At 42.9% G+C, this 23491-nt stretch overlaps 1 protein-coding gene across 5 annotated transcripts in view; it reads right to left on the minus strand.

Annotated features, from left to right (window-relative positions):
• Positions 1–23491, minus strand: part of CTNNA2 (catenin alpha 2) — a 781915-nt gene that overhangs the window by 171112 nt on the left and 587312 nt on the right. For all 5 annotated transcript variants that reach the window (XM_075930971.1, XM_075930970.1, XM_075930972.1 and 2 more), the window contains one exon: positions 12130–12210. In XM_075930971.1, coding sequence (XP_075787086.1) covers positions 12130–12210 — 81 coding nt within the window. The remainder of the gene's footprint in view (positions 1–12129; positions 12211–23491) is intronic.

Genomic DNA, 23491 nt, shown 5'->3' on the forward strand with positions numbered 1-23491 from the left:
GCAAGCTCAATTCTGATTCTTTCAAAGGCAGCCTCCACCAAAGGAAGCATTATTAGTGGAGCTGATCAGATACATTTAAGGATGGTTTTGGCTTTCAGGACAAAAATGCACAGAAATTCTCAATTTCCTTTACGACCCCCCAGTCAAAAGTATCAAGCAAGGATGCCAGACTGTATTTCATCCTTTCCACAGTGTTTCATATGTTGCTGTGTATACCAGATGTAGTGATATACACAAGGTACTAGCCATTGTGTTCCTATCTCTTGTGTCTTCTTGTCTTGGTCTATGTGATGGACCTAACAATATCAACTGACTCCCCAAACCCCACTTGTTTATTTTTTCTCACACTAAGATGGCATTAAACATTCAACATTTGCTATGCTGCGAAATTGCAGAACCACAGTTCCTTATAGCCTAAATATAGGAAGTTACTGGACTAAGCACAGGTAACTAGGCGGGTGAACAGTGAGCTTTTAATGGAACTCAATGCATGGGGAATAATATCAGAACTATCTGTGAGGTTCCTCACCCTTTTCATAGCCCCTTCCTCTATGATCACAGCATTGCACAATAAAAAATAACTATTTCAAGCCGAAGATTGCTGTGAATTTAATTGAACAGTTATGAACCTACTGAAAAAGAATTGAGATTAACTGTGACTACTTCACTCCTTTCCATACAAAAATAATCCATTATGAGTACTTAAATTACAGATTATTTTTTTCTTCATGTGATGGAAGTGTTACACACAACTACCTGTTATGGATATTGTTTTCTGAAATATGGCGCCATATGTGCCTCAGTAAACATTATGTATAGAGTAAATTAAACTGAGCCTTATAATTAGGCTGTAAGGAAATTACTAAAAATCTGAAAGAATAAATAAGCAATATTAAAACACTCTCCATTCCTCTAAAGCACTCTCGAGTGTCATAAAAACTCAGTGTCACCGTGATGAACATTTAGAAGAAATACATATTGAGACAGACAACAAAGAGACACAGAAATTCAAATAAGCCTTTTCAGTCAAGTCCAACATATCATTAAATGAAGTGTAGGAACCAGTCCTTGCCCCTAAATCTGACATCTGATATTTAGACATTTCTTTAAAGCGCCTTTTTCTAGACCAAATGTACTAATGGTTCTATTAAATAATAAAAGACAAACAGTCCTTCCAGAAATGTACACCTTGTCAAAAACCTACAGCTTGCTGAATCCAAACCTACAAAATGCCTGTGGTTCACAGTATGTTCAGTGCTGGTGAGGACTTCAATGAAGGTGAAAGAGCACAGCATTTTGTTGCTGTGTGCGCTCACTCTCTGTACAGGCCGTCCTTGCTATCAGTCCAAAATACATTGCAAAAAACTTGGACTTATAGCAAAACAATTTAAAGCAGGGAATTTTCTTCCCCAGAGCTGACTTCCATTTGCACAAATTTTTTGGTGTGTGATTTAAGAGTGGGAATGTGAGGACTTATAACGCATCAGTTCCTACAAGCGTCAATGACTTTAGTGCAGAACAGATGTATACTGGGATGACTTATAGTGGGGACGCCCTGTATTGAGTAAATTCAGCATCAGACTCAGACTTCTAATGCTCAGATATCTTTTTACAAGGCTTTAGATGTACTGAATTTATAACAGTGTACGTACGAACAACATAATAACAGTACACATGAACATTACAAATGAAATAAGTATGCACTGCTGGTAGAAGCAAGTATCTCTTTTTTGCAACCAAGTGATTTTTTTCAGGAACAGCTTTCTGATTTCCGTAACCAAGAGCAGTAGAGGAGCTGCAGTTGAAGAGATGATAGATTAAGCCTCCAGGAGGAAGGTCATGAGATTATAATGAGGAAAGGCTGATGTTGCAGGTGGCCTTAGGTTCAAAGTCATGTCCGAGTTTATTCAGGGACAGGTCACTTTCAGCAGTGCTCACATTTTGTCAGAAAGCATTTTGGTGTAGTAGGATGAAGTCCTGTCACCAATCCCTCTGCAGATTCTCTGGGGAGAGGGGAGGGGGCAAATGAAACTTCATCACAGGTAATACATTGCAACGTTAGAAAGCGAGGGTCAAATGGTTAATCTATTCATCTACAAACTGACTGTAATATGACTTTGCATCAATTTTGCCTTTCCAAAATAAGTTGTTAGCAAATGCTCATCTAAGATTTAATTCAAAGTCATGAGCTCTTCTGGGTAATAGACTACCACTTAGCAAATACAGACTGATTTGAGTCTTTAGAATATTTTATAAACTACCTAATGAATAATCACAATGTCTCCGTATTGAGAACAGTAATATCTGAGAAGCACTCCACTCTTCTTATCAAGGGCACCATATACCCAAAGAGATAAATTTGAAGCCATATATTTAGGCTTCATCTACACTGCAGGGTTTTTGCAGAAGAAACCTTTAGTGCAAGCTCATCAAACACAATATCCAATTGGAAATGTAGTAATTCTGGCATTTGTGATGAAAGACACAACGCACAATGAGGTTGATCTCCAAAAGCTGTTTTCAGTCTTATTCCTACATCATATGTTTGTGTGTCTGTTGGAATTTGCAGGGAGTGGGCTAGTAAGTGAGTTTTCCTTGGTTTGGGAAATCATTGTGAAAGACTCTAAACTGGAATTATGTGTAGCTGGGACAGTGTAGTGATGACCCCAATTCTGTAAAATAAACCATGTGCTCTATAATAACCACAAATGGTTTGAACTTCACTCTATCTCATATTGAAAATCACCTCCAAATAGCATAATACCCATTAAAAAGCAGGCAGATATTTAAATTAGAAAATTTACAACAGAATAATGACTAACCCCCAGTGGTTTTGTCTTTGGAGCTAGTCTCCTTTGTTTAGTGCTGGCATGATCTTGACCAGCGTGGTCATTTTGAAGCGCTGTTTGCGGATGAAGCGATTTAGACCTCTTAGGTCGAGGATTGGTCTCCATCCCCCTGACTTCTTGGGAACCAGGAAGTACCTGGAGTAGAACCCTTTTCCGTGAAACTCCTTCGGGACACGTTCTATGGCACCTATGTTTAGGAGGTGGATGATTTCTTCTCGAAGAACGTTCTCGTGGGACGGGTTCACAGTCGGGGCCAAGGTAGGGGGGGTAGTGGGAGGAACTGAAATGAATGGAATCGAGAGGCCTGATGTTATTAATTCTAGGACCCATCGGTCCGATGTAATGCTGGCCCATTGATGTATGTAAGGCTTCAGCCGGTTGTTGAATGTGTTGGAAACGCACTTCTGTATATTGACCACTGGAGGCATGTTCGCGTCCTTTGCATGTGAGTCAAACCTGCTGCCTAGGAACAGGTCTGGTTGGTGGGCGATTTTGCTGTTGTTGACGTTTGCGCTGCGGGCGCTGACGAAATTTGGGTTGTTCAGGTGCGCGCTGCTGTTGCCTAAACGAGGCATAGTCATACCTCCTTTGGAACGGATAGTATCTCCTTTGTCTGAAAGGTGGTGTGTACATACCCAGAGTTCTGAGGGTAGTACGTGAATCCTTCCCTGAGTGTAAAATTTCATCGGTTGAGGAGGCAAACAGCTTTTGCTTATCGAAGGGCAGGTCCTCAACCTTGGTTTGTAACTCTCTAGGAGCTCCTGCTGACAACAGCCATGAGGCCCTACGCATAGCGATGCCTGAAGCCATGGCTCGCGCCGCGGTGTCCGCCACATCAGCAGCGATTTGTAGGGACGTTCTGCATGCCGCGAATCCCTCTTGAACTACAGCTTTCAAAAGATGTTTCTTACTGTCCGGAAGATATTGCATTAGTTCTGGAAGCTTGGAATAGTTATCAAAATTATGGTTTGATAGGAGCGCAGCATAGTTGGCGATCCGAAGGAGTAAGGTTGAGGAAGAGTAAACCTTACGGCCGAATGAATCCAGTTTTTTTGAATCCTTGTCCGGAAGGGAATTCTTAAAGTGCGAAGTCTTTGTCTTATGACGGACTGCATCGACGATCAACGAATTCGGCTGGGGATGATTGAAAAGAAAATCCAGGCCTTTTGATGGTACGAAATACTTTTTGTCCACTCTTTTGTTAGTGGGTGGCACTGAGGTTGGCGTTTGCCAGATATCCTCGGCCACTTCCATAATGGCTTCATCTATCGGTAGGGCAATCCTTCTCTGTTGCTTCGGATGCAAATTTTTGAACAACTTATGTTGTTTTCCTTGAGTCTCAGTGATCTGCACCTCTTGCGATTGCGCTACACGGCGAAACAGATCCTGGAATTCCTTTAGATCATCAGGGAGTGACGACTCGCTCGGAGTTATAACTTTGACAGCTGAAGATACTGAAGAATTAGCATTAGGAGACTTGTCCGGTTCTGACTCAGAAAGTTGTCCCTCCTCCAGGTCTGATTGCTGTGACCTAGGAGTCGGGGATCGTGGGGATGACACGGGTCTCCGGGAAGAGTGTCTCTGCCGTCCAGAATGTGTGGAACCTGGACTTATAGAGCGACAAGAGCATGGTGACCTACAGCGAGATCGTGACCGACTACAGCGCGAAAATTCGTCATAATAACGGTCATGGTAATGTGAGCCATGCCGAGCAGAGCGTGCAGGTGATGCATGCCTAGATGCTCTAGCGCTGCCATGCCTATCATAGTACAAACACCGTGATGAGTACGTGGAACGTCTGGAAGGAGATCGAGACCTAGAGCGCCTGTGATGCGAACAACTACGCTCCATATGATGATGATGATGAGAAGACACCCTGCGACTGCAACTCTTCCTACGACCCAGAGTGTGAGAAGATGCCTCCGGAGAGGGTGAGCGAGAGAGCACCCGAGCATGTGAATGGGATGGTGCCCTAGAAGTCTGAGGTGGGAGCTGCTCCTGAGAGGAAGGCTGCAGGGTTGCAGATTCAAAGGAATGTGAGGAGGCAGGCATTTGGTCTGCAGGCTGCTCTCCCGGTGCACACGGTGCTGAGGACAGCTCCCTGCGAGGAGAGCTGTGTGAGGAGGCTGGAGTGCTCGGCACCGGGAGCGTGGGTGCCGACAGAGCTGGCCCTTTAAGAGGCTCCTGCGGTGCCGGCTGAGGCCGCGGCTTTGACATGCCGGGCGGCTTTTTTCCTGCCGGTGCGCGGGCTGCCCTGGAACCAGAGGCACCCGGCTTTCCTCCTGCGGTGCCCCGCGGCTGTGGGGCTATTGGCAGGGACTTTACAGGAGAGGCTCTCTTCCTGCTCGGAGAAGGTGCCTTTGGGGAAGGAGCCCTCCGCTTCTCCAGGGTAGGGTCCGAGGCAGAGGATCCTGCCGAAGTAGAAGGCATCAGTGCCTTATCGAATAGAATTTCTTTTAACCGCCTTTCCCGCTCCTTACGAGCTCTGGATGTAAGTTTGGCACAGTGCCCACACTTTTGGGGAATATGTGTCTCCCCAAGACAACGGACACAGGCGGAATGACCGTCAGAGAGTGGCATAGAGTCCCTACAGATAGAGCATTTCTTGAAGCCGGGAGAGCCCGGCATTTTGAAAGACTGAGAGGGCTTGTCCCGCGCCTCTCTCCTCTGTATATCTCTAGTATTTATTTATTTTTAATTATATTTATTTATTATCATTACTCCGTTTTCCTTTCCTTCTTTCTTTTCTCTTTTTTTTTAATTTTTTTTTTTAAAATAAGCCGGGCTGCGGCGAAACTGACCAGAGTCGCGGTTTGAACCGCCGGTTTTAAGATTAATTGCGACCAGTAGTTCAGTTTTCCCTTTTTGTTTAAATGGCAGCTTTAATTAATAATATTCGTTTCTCTGAGGTAAAGAGGAGACAAGAAGAACTCCGTCCACGACCAGGGGCGGATGAGAGGAACTGGCGGGGACCGGGTCGCGCGCGGCTGTTCAAAGGCGCGAACGCTACTCGCGCATGCGCGACCCAGTCGATTACAGCTATGGCAAGCTCCGATTCGCGGCGCCGGGACCAGCCCGACACCAGACGTGGAGCACCCACGGGGACTACCCGAAGAAGAAAAAAAATTAACCTCAGTGGTAGTTTTAACATGTCTCAGAGGGGTGGCCATGTTAGTCTGTAACTATAAAAATGAGTAGTCCTCTGGAACATCAGAGACATATATATATATATATACACACACACACACACACACACACACACACGTAGTATCATGAGCTTTCGTGGACAAAACCCACTTACTCAGATATATATGTAGTATCTGAGGAAGTGGGTTTTGCCCATGAAAGCTCATGATACTAGATAGATAGATAGATTTATTTAATGTATTTGTTATTTAGTCTCTAAGGGTGTGTCTAGACTACCTAGTTTTGTCGACAAAAGTGAACTTTTGTCGACAAAACTATACCAGCGTCTACACTACCGCTGAGTTCTGTCGACATAATGTCGACAGAACTCAGCAGTTTTGTCGACGCTGGTATACCTCATTTTACGAGGCATAACACCTTCTGTCGACAGAAGGTGTTATTGCCTGTAACATTGCGTCCAGACTACGGAGTTCTGTCGACAAAGCAGCTTGCTTTGTCGACAGAACTCAATGTGTCTGGATGCTCTTTGTCGACAGAAGTTTTGTTGACAGTATCTGTCGACAAAACTTCCGTCGACAAAACGCGGTAGTCTAGATGTACCCTATGATACCACAGGACTACTTGTTTCTATAGTTTTAACAAGGACTGTTGATTAAGTGTGCCAGCTGAAAGGCAGGAGGAATACCATTTTAAAAGCAGATCAAGCTGTTAAAGGATCTTTGTTACCAATTTAATTATTATGCTCTTGAGGGGGTGATTATTATTATTTATCTGTATTACATTATTACCTATGGATGCCAACAAAGATCAGGATCTCATTGTGCTAAGCTAAACACTGCACATACATGTAGTAAGATGTATAGGTTGACCCTCCAGACACCGGCAGTCTCGGTCTGGTAACATCCCTCGGCCGTCAGGACCAGAGTTACTCCTGGACCAGAGAGACTGGGAGACTAAGGGAGGGAGAGACAGCTGGGGCTGGGGCAGCAGGGCTGGGGCCAAGCACAGGCCAGGGGCCCGGTGGCAGCCTGTAGCAGCATGGGACCAGGCCAGAGTCCCCCAGCAACACAGGATGGAGGCTGCTGAGGCCAGAGCCCCACAGTACCACCTGTCAGCCTGCAGCCAGAGTGTCCTGGTACCCACCAGGAGCTCAGGGCCAGGGCACCATTGCAGCCCCCGGGAGCATGAGGCTGGAGTTTAGGCTCGAGGCAGCATGGGACCACAACCTTGCAGCAGCCTGCTAGAGCATGGGGCTGGGCCGGAGCCCCACAGCAGCCTGCTAGGGTGCGGGGTTGGGGCCCCTCAGCGCTCGTTGGAAAGCAGGGCGGGGGCTGGAGTCCTGCAGCAGTCTCCTGGAGCATGAGGCCAGGGCCAGCACCCGCAGCAGCCCCAGATGCAGAAGCCCCGTGGCAGGAGACAGAGCCTGTGCTGCCCAGGGAACTTACAGCAGCGAGGCAAGCAGCCTAGCCAGGTTGGGGGAAGGAGGGGGAGGCCGTCTTCCTGCTGGGGAAATGGGCTTGGGGCTGGTGGCAGGAGAATTCCCCAGGGCCGGCAAATTCTCTTGTTCGGGACTGGTCAGGTCGCGACGGTGCTGGACCCGGGAGGTCCAATTGTTGTATGGCTAGTCTTAGTAGGGAAGAGAAAAACATATTGACCATTAAGAACAGTGTCCTAATGAACAGAGGTACTTCCCAGCTGAAAACAAAACCAATAGTCCTGGCAATGCCCATTCAATCACTTAATCTCCACTGAGATTACCAGTCAGAAATCAAAGCAATCCCATTGGTGATAGGGAAGTGTACTGTTTGTGGATATCTGCTGTATGGGAACCAGAATGCAACCAATCATTAATTTCACATGGGTCAATGAACAGCAGTCAGACGGCAAAAACGAAAGCACACATTTTGTTACAACATACAAAGGAGCTGAGTGACATTCCTATTGCTTTGAAAGGTCTAGATCAGTGATTCTCAAACTTTTTGGCCCGCGGCCCACCTTTAATGCAAACCTTCCTGTGCAGCACCAGCCAGCCAGCCATGATGACAGGAGGTAGGTGGTGCAGGGTCTGAACGGGAAGTAGGGTGCAGGCAGACCTGCGGATGGAGACGAGCACAAAGAGGGCAATTTCCCTGGGGTCTGGCCACTCAAAAAGGCCCAAAGCTCCTTTGAACTGCTGTGGGAGCACCAGAGTGCCACTCTGCACAACTTTGAAGACTCAAGGGGGCCCACACCATGGTCTGGGCAGCACTAAGGACTGACTACCCTAAGCTCCATCTTTTCCAGGGGTGGTAGTGGGCCCCGCTTGCTGCAGGAGTGAGCTGAGCGTCGGTTGGAAGGAGGAATCAGGAGCCAGCTGGGGGTGGAGTGTCTGGCCAGAAGAGAGGGTACCAGAGCAAGGGAAGATTCAGGAGTGAGCTAAGGGGGTGTCTGGCCAGGCGGGAGGGTGCAGGGGCAAGGGAGGGTGCAGGAGCGGGCTGGGGGGTCCAGGATCTCGGCAGGAGTGTGTGTGCATGAAGTAGATGGGGGGGGACATTTACATGGCTTTGTATCCCACATCACTTCCAGGCACCGTGTCCCAGGCACCGCCTCCAACTGCTCCCATTGGCTACAATTCTAGTCAGCGGAAGCAACATGGAAAACCTCCACGCAACACTTCTCTGTGCTGCTGTTCCCCCAGCTCAGAAAGCCAGAGCTGACACTCCAATCTCAAAGGGGGAGTGCCGGTGCGGGCATCCCACTGCAGGGTGGGGAGGGGTCTGATCCTTGAACCATGGCTCACCTGGAAGACGGCCATGGACCACTAGTGGTCTGCAAACCACACTTTGAGAACCACTAATCTAAATAATACTTAATTTTGCCATGAATGCAGAGAACCAGACTAGACAGCCTTTTGATATCCTTTCAAGTTGTATGATTCTATGATTTATATTAGAAAAGTCAAAGTCTTTCACTAAGAAAATACATAATTATCATTTCTATATGGTCATTTTCTACCATTCTAAAGACTTGGACTAACAAATGCATTAACAGACATGAAAATGTTATCTTAGTAGTTTCAGATTTTTAACTTTACAATCCCGATTCATACTTTCTTGTTCCAACATCCCCTCTACCAAATCCCTGTAAAAGAAGTAAACTCCACTTCACAAAAGGCGGAGATTTAGAACAAAACCTGAAAACTAAATCCTCCACAACAGAGAGGTCTGATTTTACTCTGGCGGTGAGGTGGTTTCGGAGAGAGATCAAAGCATTTTGATAACCATAACTCTAAGAAACATTGGCAAACAGTGGCTGAACAAGATCAACTGCTAGACAGAAGCAGGGGCATAGACTGTGGTGGCAAAGGCAGGAGGCAGCAGCCTTAACAGGTGGAGCACCAGCGGTGATGACAACAAAACAACTGGTACCCTGCTAACTCTGTGCCAAATGATCTATAGCCATGTTGGGCATGACTGTGCATTCATGCTAAGTGTGAGCCAATTTCTTCCATGCTTATCTTTGTTCCAGTGTTACTGCAGAGTCTCAGTAGCTCAAAGACTGTGTGTACATGCTGTTTCTGATTAGTTGTAATATTTAAACTACAGTGTTAGTATTTTTCCCAGTAGACCAAACGGACAAACAAAATAACAGGCAATAGCAGGGTTCCCATTGCTGTGATCATTCTTGTCAACTGTAACTCACTATGAAGGATGTTTCCGATTTGGGGGAGGGGGAAATGTTGGTTTGTTTTCTTTTGTTTTTGTGTGTACAAAAATACCCCTCCCCCCAAATCCTGCCAATTGGCACAAGTTATCAGACACAGAATTCTGTGCTTTTCTCAAAGAACTGAGAACAAAGTAAGTGGCAGCAAGAAGCAGTTGGCTGCTGTGAGACACTTGTTTCGATGCTCGTATTCGGTCTGACTCGGGTTGATCGGATGCTCATTCACAATTGACATAAAGGTATACAAATTAGATCCATGTAATATTTTCAAATAACCAGGAGATTCAAAGTGAGGATTATAAAGGACACTATTCCTCCAAAAGAGGAAAATTGATACTGCTATAATCTGTGAGTTGGATTTTTAACACCAGACACTCCAACCACAAAAATGGCAGCAAACCTCAAAAAGATCTGGAGCAGAATGACCCAGGAAAAAGAAATCAGTCTTAGCCAGTTTAGGTCCACATTTTGGGCCCAGCATGCACTGGGACCATAACCCAGAGTGTAAAGGGGTGCAGGAACTGTGGGATAACTACCCACAGTGCACCACTCTCAAAATCATCAGGAGTCACCCTACTGGGTGCAGTTATTTAAGAGGTGGTCAGGATTTACTGCCGAGGTGTACTCACATGTCTCTGGCTTGAACTGCATTGAATTCTTGCTCACACTGGGGACATGCACCTTCGACTTTACAAAACTGAGTGCTAAATAGCTACGTTAACAAAATTCAACCTTATCTCTCAGTGTAGTCAAGGCTTCTCTTGATGCAGAAAGAGAAATAGAACCGTTTCTCTCTCTCAGCTGTGGTCAATTTCCAATCTCATTATACACTCCTCAGTGCAGTGATTCTGTCTTGTTGTTCATTTTCAGAGCACCAACTGTATTTGTGACTTGATTATAATGAGATGGGCCTTAGGCCACTACCATAACTGTATTAAATAATAGACTTTTCAGGGATAGCAGGAGTAAAAACCCATTAGAATGTTAGAGGTTTTGGTTCCAATCCTGCAAACATTTGCATACACTTAATTTAACTCACATGATTAACTCCAACTTATTTCTCTGATTGAAATGAGTAGATGTGATGCTGAATGCACACAAGGAGTCATTGTGTTGAGTAAGGAGGTGCCATTTTTACATCTGAGACTAGAAACGGATTTCAGACATGAGCAATACAAATGACTTCTGGGGGTCCCACAAAGAACAGCAAGTCATGCGTTGACCTTATAGTTCACTTTAGCAGTAGTAATAGAGTGGGAAGCAACATATGATGCAAATCACACTCTTGAAACTTGAGGCCCCCCCAAATCATGAGATTGGACCTGCAGAGAGGCAGTATCTTTCTGCTCTCATTAACTTTAGCAACAGAGGGAATATTAGCTTTCCTACAGCCCGGATGATGATTCTACTGGGGGGGGGGGGGGCTACTATAACACATTGTAAACCTGCAATGTGTTTATTATTACAGTATTACAAAGGACATTGAGGACAATATTGTTAAACCTGGGTGTCAAGTGACAAACGAATTGCCTGATTTTTCAAGGTGATAAGCACTAACATCCATAAGAACTATAGATACCTAACAATTCTGCAAAACGGACTACTTTGGAGGTACATCCATACAGAGTTAGGTCCTTATTTCATCATGTATATTTGTATAGTTTGGCCTGCTTGGACACAGCAGTGCTCTGACTGACCAGCTGGTTCTTTCTAAAGATGTGTTAAACATGGTCCAGCTCAGATCTGCAATTTCATCACCCAAAAGACAAGGAGGAGTCTTCCAACCCTTAACGTGAAACTGGTAAAATACAAAGGAAATTAACTTTTGAGGGAGGAGAAAATCCAGCTCCCTCCTCTCCACTCAAGTTTCTATCCTCAGTTTTGCTGTTTTGCATCATATCAGTCTATTACAAAATACACTGCCTAGCAGAAGAAGAAACCAAAACAGTATGGAAAAAGTAATAAGCACATTTTCATGATTCTTTTTTCCGTCTTCTCCCTAGTCTCATGACATTTCCATTTAGCAATTAACTGAGGTGGGTTTCCTTTTAAAATGTTCAAGACTTTGGCACTACTCCTTCAAACACATGTGCCTAGCTTTTTTGTTACAGAAATAGTTCCATGTATTTCAATGAGCGAAGATAAGTCTATACATCAGTTGCTGCACAATTGGCTTTAGTGATTTCAAAGGCAATAAGAGCTCGGTGAGTACCCCCTCCTCCCAAACTGGGTGATTCATCGTGTTGGTAATTCAGTTTCTCCAGTATTACTCAGCAGGTATTAATCCTTCAGCCACTATTAATTACAATGTAATAATAAACTGTAAACGGATGATGCATTGTTTTCTAATTCGATTAGTGTTAAAGACAGCCTGAACATGCATAACAATGACTTTCTTGAAAATTAGCATGCATAAAAGAACACAGAGTACCTGTCTCCGTAGATCCCTTGTTTTTTTGGTCATCTTGTCAATGGCGATATTCAGGGGGTCGCCTTTTTCTTTTCTTCCAGTCTATTAAAAATACATATTTTTACAGTTAGGAAAAAAGCAGTCCAAACATGCAAAACTACAGTCCATATACATAGGTTTTAATAGTCTGCAAATGTATCAAAAGAAGATTTCAGCCCTTTCAAAAAAACACCTACATATCTATGTTTTCATACATTAAAGCTTGCTGCATTGTTTGCCCCTATCATAACACAAATCAAGGTTTCCTTTCAATATAAGTTATCAACCACCCTATTAACAGGACACTGCTGAGGATAGCTGATTTTTGAACAACTCTTAAAAGGATAAAATAAGGAGATTAGTGTGACTCACTAGACAGTTCCGAACTTTTGCACTGATACATTATGTTCACATGCTATAGCACTTGCTGCCAAACTCTAGGAAGACCTCTCGCTATATAACAAATATTAAGAGTTTCTAATCTCTGTCCTGCTAGGCAGTGGGTATGTTAAACACGATAATAAGCAGCAAAACAGCTTGAGGACAGAAGGAAAATGTTCCATATGACTGTTACAAGAATTGTACTGGCAACCGTTAGATACAGTATAAAGGAGACTTCCACTTAAAATACTCTCAGTGAAGATTAAAAAAGGGAGCTTACAGTAAAAACACACACTTTGTTAAGGTTCCAAAGTACAAAAAACTTTAAGTGACTCTCAGCTGTATTATCTTTCTTTTAAGAGAAGGCTGCTTCTCCAACGATTTGCTTAATCTCTTATCACATTGAAATCCATTTGACAGAGATGGGTTTTCTTAAATCAAGAATACCAAAGATCTCGTCAATCCTTTCTCCCATTTTCTTTTCCCACATCTGTTTTCAAATATCAAATTTACAATGATTCCCCAATTAAACAGGATTAACAGCCCCTAAGAGCATATGTTTCTGGGATCTACTGAAAATTCACTTTTAAAAGGTTTTTTAAACATACAATTTTAAGAATGTTTCCTCTAAAATATGACTCTGATATCAACGTCAAATAGTCATTGTCTCAGCTTCTCCTTTAACCATTTAGTTGAGTCAATGTTTTACTTGTATTACTTGCAATTTTAATTCTGATAAAAGGCCAACACATTTATAATTTTTTAGGATTCTGTAAATGCTCTACATCTCCTCTTTTCCTAATCTAGAAATTCAGACACTTCAGCAGTAAATGACACTGGAATTTGAAACAACTACTCCTTAGGTTCAGAATAAAAATCAGTGATAAACTGATTGAAATGAATTGTATGCCTCCATACAAGAGAAGAGGGACAGTAAACCTTCAGTACCTTGCAACAGGATATATTTGTGTAGTCCACTGGTGTCATTTGTCCTACCCCATATGGTCAGAAGTCACCTATGTTCCCTAACAGGTATCTTGCTCTGTCCAGTTATGATAACATTTCAGCTGTAGGTGTGTTCCCCCTGTATGTCACACTGGCTCTGCACAGGTAGCCAGCATAGCAAACTCCAAGAGAACCCCCAAAGACACAAAATCAGATAAGGGACGAAGGCACTAGAGCCAGGATTACTGTCAACAAAGCACAGTCCTAGTATCAAGCAGACTCTACCAGACTGCTAACACATGTATGCCCGTTACAACGGACCAGCTCAGTCAGTGGCAGGACTCTCCACTGCTCCTTAAGCCAGGCAAGGACAAACCCCGGAGTACATTTTCATACATAGGAACAAAGAAGTTACACATCACTCCTGGCATATCAGGTTGCCACCTTCTGATGTTACCTAGATACCACCCATTACCTTGTACATGGTGGTTTGATCAAAACATTGCTACCCACCACTGTTGTCATTTTAGACTCTGCCCTGAATCTAGGTCAGTATGCCCTTGTAATTTGTGGGCTATGTGTTGGTACTAAGGTATTTCTTAAAGTGTTGTGTTACCATCCTCCTGGATTGTGTTTATGGCCTATGCCTAGTACCTGTTTGGTGGGACTGTTTCTGCAATAGCTGCCTCGTTCTTGTCAAGTTCTGTGGGCAGGGTCTGCCTCTTGCTCACAGGTTAGCTTTGAGTTATATTAGCAAAATCTTAACCATTGTTGCCAAGGCCTCAGGCCTCACACTAGGCCTATGATAAATGACTTTTTGTTTTAGGCCCTCTTCTTAGTACAGCATAAGATACAAAGGTGACCTGCTCTATATTAGCAAAGTCTTGACTACTATCGCTTAGGCCTCAGACCTCACAGCAGGCCTGTGATAATGGGCTTACATTTTAGGCCCTCTTCTTACTATATCCTTAATCCCTGAGGTATCAGTCAAGATAGTAAGTGCCATGTTTTTTAAGGAGTCTACAGTTTGTCAAGGTGAAATTTAACATTAAAGAAAGAGAGAGGGTTTTGGACTGATACAATATGTCATCAAAACATATTTGAATTGTGGAAATGGAAAGAAGAGTTCTCAAGTGTGCTTGTCCATATAATATATCATAATACAACCAAGATGGTGGTTTAAACTCAGAGTACAAAGTCATACCATCGGAGAAAATATCAGGAACTCTGTTATGTATATTTAAGCTGCTTGGTGACATTAATATTCAATGCCACTTTCATTTCTCTGTTGAATGACTCTCTTTGTGTAATATTATTCAAGGTTTTTCTTTTTCTTCTCTTCAAGCTGGCTACATTGTGAAGTTCTGATCACAGAGCTGCAGCAAGAGGTACAATTGTATGAAACATTTTAATCCATGTATTGCCGTCATGGGGTAATATCTCATTATAATGTAAAAAGAGCTTCCAATAAACAAGGCAAAGTTACTCTGCATATTAGAAAAGTGATGATAATTAATAAGCCAATCAACAGACTGTAAAGTCACTTTAGGGTAAATTTTTAAAATAATCAAATCACTATGGAAAAATTGACTATTATTTCTGTACTAGTTTGTGTAGTAAGTTGAGGGTCAGTAACATGGAGTCAGCAGGCCTAAATAGAGGCCTGTAACATGAAAACAGCAACAGGCCTGCAATCTAGTGAGCAAGACTTTGATTCAGTAATACCGGGGCCAAGAAAGAGGCCCTACTGATAATTGTAATAGAGATGTAGCCGTGTTAGTCTAGTCTATCTGAAACAAAAAACAGGATTATGGAGCACGTTAAAGACTAACAAGATGGTTTTATTAGGTGATGAGCTTTCGTGGGCCAGACTCACTTCCTCAGATCAAATTGTAGTGGGTCTGGCCCATGAAAGCTCATCACCTAATAAACCATTTTGTTAGTCTTTAAAGTGCTACATAGTCCTGTTTTTTGTTTCTACTGATAATTGTGTGATTGTGTAAGTTAGGTGGAACATGGAAGGACACAGGGAGGCACCGAGAACAGACTGTAAGCCAAAGGGGAGTAACAGAACATCTTAATAAGAAATGTCTTGGTACAAAGACTCCCTAAAATCTAATGCACATACCGACCTAGGTTCAGGACCAGCTCGGAATTGACAGCATGAAGGATAGTAAGTAAGCCCCCCTTCCGTAAGGTGAGGGGTGGTATCTAGGCAACAGAGGGTGGCAACCTGGTACGTAAAGAAATGATGTAAGTTGTTTGTACCTGTCTATAAAAGGACACCGTAAAGGGTGCTCTCCGGCTGACCTTGCGGGCGGGGAGGGGGGGAAGGAGGCGCACTAGGTGCCTGAATGGCAGGTGTCATTGCCTAAACGTACAGAATGCACAGTAGCTTAACTTTGACTAACTGCTGTTATATGGCAATAGGCCTGGCCAGTGTTGGTACCTTGTCAACGTGGGCCATAGTGCCCAGTGATGTAACATTGTACCGCTCTCTGTTATCAACCGGGAGGGCTTCGCAATAAACCTGCTCGACTGATTTCAAACGTTGCCTGCATCTGTCATTTCTGGGTCCTCTCAGAGATCTCCTGTGTTGACCCAACTGCACGGTGTCTTACACTCTAGATAAGGGGAGTACCGATTATTATGCATGCAGCCGAAAGCTTATCATCACCGACAGAGTAGAGGTCCTGTCAGAAGCGTGCCAGGACAATCTGGACCAGACGACGCACTCATTACAATGGCTCGTAAAGTTGCCAAATTCTCCCAAAGTTCAACCCATCCAGGCTCAAGGGGGACATGGCCAGAGCATGCTATGCCATGGCTATATTCAGCCATTCTAAGAGCCACAGCAAGGGGCAATAATTTAAAACAGCGAACATGAGGCTTGTCTAAATTATGCCATTCACCGAATCAAAACCAAAATTCCAAGAGGAGAACAGATAAGATACAGCCATATTTTCTTCCCTTCTTTTTCTGCCACTTTCCCCCTCCACTGCAACCAAGTCCTATGCAAGCAGAACTCTATTTCAGGTGAGGACCTAGCCTTTTTAATCCAGTTATGAATGTCCCAAACAATGTTTCTTGGGAGACTGCTCTGATGTCTTGCACAACTATTCATGCTTAGGATAGTTCTGGGTGATAGACTATGCATCTACCATCTTAATTGAAACACGCTATTTGATTGACCCAACAGGCTTTGGATGTCACTCTCTCCTGAATAATTCCTCTGTCATTGCGGTTTGGTTACAATGCTTCCCTAAATTCACAGTTTTAAACAGGAGAGCAAGAGTAGCACATTAAACAAACAGTATTATTGGGGGAAAATGGAATGACGCGTGATGTTACATAGCTTCCAGCAGTTCTGTCAAATGCCATCTGGTGTGTGCTGAAAATATATGTTAATAAAATTTATTTATTATAATCTTTAAAAACTCTTATATCAAAATTGTTTCAGGGTAGATATTTGCCTGCATCCCTAGAAGGGAACTGGCTCACAAAGTGAGTCCCCGCATTCAATATCATGACATTTCTCTGTTCCTCCCTTCCAATCCAGGGATCATGAAAAGTTTTCTGGAGGTGGGCAAGAGGGAAGAGAGGTGCAGAACCATTGGCATATGAGGGAGGAGGGATGGTGGGCCACACACAGCCCCAGACATAGGAGGGAAAAGGAAATGGGAGGCCCAAAGAGCCTCTGGCATGAATGGGGAAAATGGGGAACCCAGATACAGGGGAAGTCAAAGAGGCAGGTCACACCTATCAGCTTTGGCCAGGTCTGTGATTCTAGCATCACAACTGAAGCTTAAATATTTACATATTATTTCTCTGTCAGGACATTTTCACAATACTATCTCCATCAATTTTAATCGCATCCAATTATCTTCGGAACCATTCCTCTCCCTGTTCAATTTCTTTTCCATCATCTGGGATAGAAGATGGTAGAGATTCCAGAAGATGGGTCAACCATCGTTCTCCAGTTGCCTAGCTCTAAAGGCAACAATGCAGAAGTAAGGATGGCAATACCTAAAATAACCTCGTGATCCCCCTGTGACTTCCTTTTGGGTCAAGATCTCCAATTTGAGAAGTGCCGGTCTCCCTATGCAATCTGTATAGTAGAGAATAATAATAGCACACAAAATGCCAGATTTCATGGGAGGGCACCAGATTTTACAGTCCATGACATATTTTTCATGGCTGTGAAGTTGGTAGGGTTCCACCAATGATATTTACCATTATTGGATAGGATAGGTGGATTAGTCTTCTCCTGACCCAAATTAGTCTCCTTTTGTTTTCCATAGAGCTAAATCTGCAAGATCGTATTTTCCTATGTTCCCACTTAAAGGGGCTACTTCCACTTGTTTCTGTGGTTCTGTCTATTTTTTTCCCAAGTACTCAGTTTTCATTCCTCACCTTTGTGAAGATGTTCAACAGAACCACAATTTGAAATGAGTGTTGTCATTCAACAGTGAAAAGGAGATATTAGGACTTGCATATTTTTGAATAGCAATGTATACCTTAACAGTGTGATGTTTCAACTGCGCATAAACTGTAATGACGGACACATCTACCAAGGTGATGATGAAAAAAAAAGTCTGTTAAGGTACAGTAGCGGTTGAATCAATAGACAATCCCTCCACCTGTCTCTTGTGGGCTAAATTACTGGATAAATGACAGCAGGTCTGTCTTGGGCAGGCAACATGTACTACATTACTAGACTGAGATCCCCTAGCTTTCACTTATCTAAGCAGAGAAGACAGAAGGCATCTGACAGTGTGAAAATGATAGCATCTTTTGATTCCTTCTCTCACAGTTGGAGCAAGGTTTTCTTATTGTAATAAATTGAACTATTATTCTGTCTAGCCTTCCAGATAAGGTATTTTAAAGGGAAAGGAAGGTAGTTTCTTCCATATGTTTTATTTTGAAATTTTCCTCTTTTTTTGGTGACATAACAACAAATGAGTTGTCTGCGCCAGAACAGTACAGCTCTGTAATCTGGCTAATGAAATCTAGTTGAATTTGAAGCTTATGTAGTAATGTTCAGTCAGGTGTTTATTCATCATACCTGATATCTATGCCTTCAAAGTGATGTTCATTACCACAATTATCTAACAACCTCCAATATTAAAAATATTAAATCACCCTTAGCGGTGTAGTGTGAGTCATTTTCCAGGTTTTTTTTATTCTGATAACTCAAATTTTTTAGTATTTAATCGTATGCATAACTGGCAGAAGAGTTCCTCTGCAATAGCTTTTAGAGATGAGACTTAACGGACAACATGACACCCATCAATATCAGAAGAGAAGCCACATCAATCTTTACCCGCAACAATGAGGAGTCCAATGGCATCTGACAAATTGGGTTTTTTGGCCATGAAAGCTTATGCCCAAGTACAGAGAAAGAGAGTGAGGATTTGGTATTTACCTACAAGTTTGACACTGATACCCTGGGCTTGAGCAAAGACATTAACTGGATGTTGCATTATAAAGCCAGTCTCCCCTGCCTTTAAAAACTGAATTTTTACATCAAAAGTCAAGAATGGGATATTTCCAGCCCATTTAATTAGCCTCATTAGCACTGGTACTACGATTGTCAGGTACTTCTATTTAGCTGTTATATACATGTTGGTTTCTGTTATTTCCACTCCAGCTCATCTGGTGAAATGTATTTTACCCACGAAAACTCAAGATACCATATATATTTTTGTTAGTCATTAAGGTCCCATAGGACTCCTTGTTATAATATCTACAGTACACCATAGCTTTAGGTTAAATGGCCTACAGCTCAATAGTCTAGCTCTTTCCCCCATGCTACAAAGGGAAGTTACATAAATGCCTTCAAGCTTGGTCAAGGCTGATCTTGATTACTAAGCAAGGATCAGAAATTGCAGGCATCAACTGTGATGGAAATATTTTTAGAGACAAAGATGTGACTTTAGTTCAGTACCATGCACCCATGAACAACTCATGAGAAAATGTTTTTAAGATGTTAGAACACCTCATTGTAATGGAGGATGGAATTTCTGCCACAGTGATTCCTAATTCAGTGGGTGGAGTAGTCGGGATACTCTGTTATTTACTCAAAGTAAATACAGTCTCTGTATTAGCTTAAATACAACTGTGTGGTAATTGTTGACTTTGACTTTGTTTAATTAATAGAGGCTAATGATATTTTTTTTTACTGTTTTGTGGTTCAGGAAATATTTTTGACTGTTGAGATTTGAAAAGGGGAAAATTAAAATCACTTGGAGGGTTGTGAACTCGGTTGTTCCTGAAGGCTGAGCACTTTGTGTTATCCAACTTAAAATCTAGAATCATGGAGAGTCCACAAGCTCACTATGTAATTTATTCCAGTGCTTAACCACTGTGATAGGATGTTTTTTTCTAATGTCCAACCTAAGCTCGCCTTGCAACAATTTAAACCCATTGATTATTGGGCTATCATCAGAGGTTAAACAGAATGTTTTCCCTTCTCCTTGTAACAACCTCTAATGTACTTGAAAACTGTTATCATGACCTCTCTCAATTTTCTGTTCTCCAGCCTAAACAAGCCCTTTTTTTTTTCCATTTGTGCCTTACAGACCTGTTTGCTTGACCTTTAATAATTTTTCTTGGTCTTCTTTGGACTATCTCCAGTTTGTCCACATCTTTCCTGAAATGTGGCACCCAGGAGTGGACCTAATACTCCAGCTGAGGCCTAGTCAGTGTGGAATAGAGCAGAAGAATTCTAATAAACTCAGAATTATGGTTGCTTTTTTTGAAAGGGTTACATAGGTACATACATACATGTTGACACATATTTAGGATACCTTTCTGCACTACTCCATTCTAGGCAGCTGTTTCCCATTTTTAATATGTGCAACTGATTATTCCTTCCAAAGTGTAGTACTGGTTGAACATTCCTGGTTTGGCATCCTCAGGACCTAAATATTCCTGAATCAGGGAATTTGCCAGACAAGGGAAGTCAATGCTGGCCTCTCTTCTCCTGGCCGGTGCACATCAGGGCACCTTCCCCTCCACTCTCAAAGAGTATCAGGGATCCTCTGCTGCTCCCTGGGGCTCGAAGGCTTCCTAGAGTACCTGGGCTCCCCTCTACCAGCTGGTTGGGGCTCTACTCCACTGGCCAGCCAGGGCTCCCCTCTGCTCTGCTGGCTAGTTGTCTGGAGCTCCCCTCCCCTCCACTGGCCTCCCAGGACTGAACTGTTGGTCCTCAGGGTGCCAGGACTCCGCTCCCAGCTGTTGCCCTCCTCTGCTGCCAGCCCCCAGAGAAAATGTTTAAATAAAACACCCCAAAAATAGCTAGTAACATCAAAATATTAAAGGAACTAATCATTTTTATTCAGTCATTTGCATGTTACCTAACAGAAGCGGCTTTTATAAGACATAGGGGGCAACTATCCCATTCTATTTGGCATGGGAGAGGTCTCAACTGGAGTGCTGGTTCCAGTTCTGCCACTACCCTATAAGAAAAGTGTGAACAAATTGGAGAGTTCAGAGGAGACTACACCGCCCCGTCGATCTAACCTACACAACTTCAGTTACGCTTATAGCAAAACTGAAGTCACCAAGATCATCCCTCATTGACCTTACCATGTGGAATATTGCAGTGTTTCCACATGGTAAGGTCAATGAGGGATGCTCTTCCATCAAGTCCAGCTACTCTTTTTGTCCTGGTAGAGTACTGGAGTTGATAGGAGAGTGCTAGGAGGTTGATTTATTGTTTCTAAGCAGACCTGACAAATCAACCACAGGTAGATTAAACACTGCAGCATCGATACCCCATGCAGTGAAGAAAAGGCCCTCATTTGAGACTCCCACTGGAGCTCAGGCCAGAGATAAGTGCCTGGGCTCCTGTCCGAGGCAATAGTGCAGGTTCCAGTGACAGAAACTTAGGAAACTATAGACATTTACACGAAAATTTAGGCACGTAGGGCATGTAGGTGCCTCTGGAGTTAGGTAGCCATTGAGCAAGGATTCTATGAAATGCCAGTGGCACCTAAGTATTTGCCTTAAGCACCTTCAGAGTTTAAAAAGCTGGACCAAGTGATTACACACACATGAACACTATGTTCTAAGATAAAGGAATGGACTCACCACTTTGGGGTTATATTGCATTTAAAATGACAAAGAAGTGAAATCATTGGCCTTGCCTGGAAGAAGGTCATCAGTGCCTCAAAAGGACTAGGCTCTAAGGCTGTGTCTACATTGGCATGACTTTGCGCAAAAGTGGCTGCTGTCTATACTGGTGGGGAGTTCTTGCACAAGAACACTGATGTTCTAATGTGTGAAATCAGTGCTTCTTGCACAAGAACTATGATGCTCCCGCTCAGGAAAAAGCCCTCTTGTGCAACTATTCTTGCGCAAGAGGCCAGTGTAGACAGGCAACATAAATTTATTGCGCAAGAAAGCCCGATGGCTAAAATGGCCATCAGAGCTTTCTTGCGCAAGAGAGCGTCTACACTGGCACGGATGCTTTTGTGCAAAATCACATCTTTTGCGCAAAAGCACATGCCAGCATAGACGCTCTCTTGCACAAATACTTTAACACAAAAACTCTTGCGTTAAAAGTATTTGCGCAAAATCTTGCCAATGTAGACATAGCCTAAGGATATAATAATATATTTGGTGAAAGCAGAACCTTGTATGTGATACAAATGGTTCACATTTGCAAATACATTTTTCTCAAGGCAGCCTTAGTATAATTAGATATAATGGCATGTCAATTTAAAGGTTTGCACTGAATGCCTTTCAACATGGATTGGTTATTGGCAGAGCTAACCTGGGGGAAAACAATAGCATTTCCATGGGATATGTTCAGCTCGGAAGACAGTAATATACAAAAATTGTTTTGTTACAATTTAGTGCTTATAAAAAATATACTTCTGAAGGAAGAAGCTCAGCTGGTGTACATTGCCATACCTCTACTGAGAGCAATGGCACTACCACAATTTACAGTTGATGAGGATACACCCTCCGTATTTTTTAAATGAAAGCTTGCAGATGCTTTCATTTAAAAGGCCATAATCACTTACTCTAGGAAGCTAAATTATTCTAATTTCTTCATTGGCATCTATTTATACAGTGTCCACCCCAAACTCCTAATTTAAGAACCAACTGCTTCCCAGCTGTGAATTGTAATCTCCAGTGTTCTGTTTTACATCTCAGATGAGTCAAGAAAAAGGGAAGATGCAGTAAGCACATGCCCCATCCACATGATGGGGCTAGGTTAGTAAAAGAAGCTGGAATGACTTCATAAGTCTCTTAACATGATTATGTTCTATCAACAGTAATAAGAATTTTCACACTAACAATCATTTTCAACTGCTTGCTGCTCAAGAATCTCTACGTGTTTTTAAAAAAGCTAACCACTGAAATGTTACAACAATTCAGTGAGTAGGTAGAAAACAAGAGGGGAGAAACACATCAACTATTCTCACAGAGCACAGCAACTCCAAGAAACTATTAAGAGAAAGAGCCAACAATACTATGGAATTTAAAATCCAAGAGAAATATAAGAAGGCTGAAACGGGTTTCCCTAAATATCATGTTGGCAAGAATAGTTGGATTAACAGTTCATTTCCTACTGTTAAGAAAATGCCATAGGATCTTTAGGCTATTTTGACCCTATGAGCTACAGATAATATGAATATAAATAGCAGCATAGCTGTAGGAGGGGATGTATGGCTTAGCAATGCCCAGTGCAAACCTGGCTGAAACAGCTGGATCTGTTCTCTGCCAGGCTAAGCCACGTACAAAAGCAGGGGAAACACACCCCTACCTCATAGTGCAGGCACAAGCCAAGTGACTTCAACTGGCCAGAAACACAGTTTTGTCTCATCCAAAGGACAGCATAATCATCTGAATTCCTCTCCCCAACACCATGTGAATAAGACCCTAAGTGCTGACTCACAGGATAAATGTCAGAAAATGAATTCCAGGGCATCCCTTGGAAATTTCCCTCAGAAGTACCAACCAGGCCTCACCTTCTTTAGCCTTTTAGCTCAATCAGGATAGCCAC

The sequence above is a fragment of the Pelodiscus sinensis genome, chromosome 5, assembly GCF_049634645.1.
Source record: "Pelodiscus sinensis isolate JC-2024 chromosome 5, ASM4963464v1, whole genome shotgun sequence".
Taxonomy (NCBI): Eukaryota; Metazoa; Chordata; order Testudines; family Trionychidae; genus Pelodiscus; species Pelodiscus sinensis.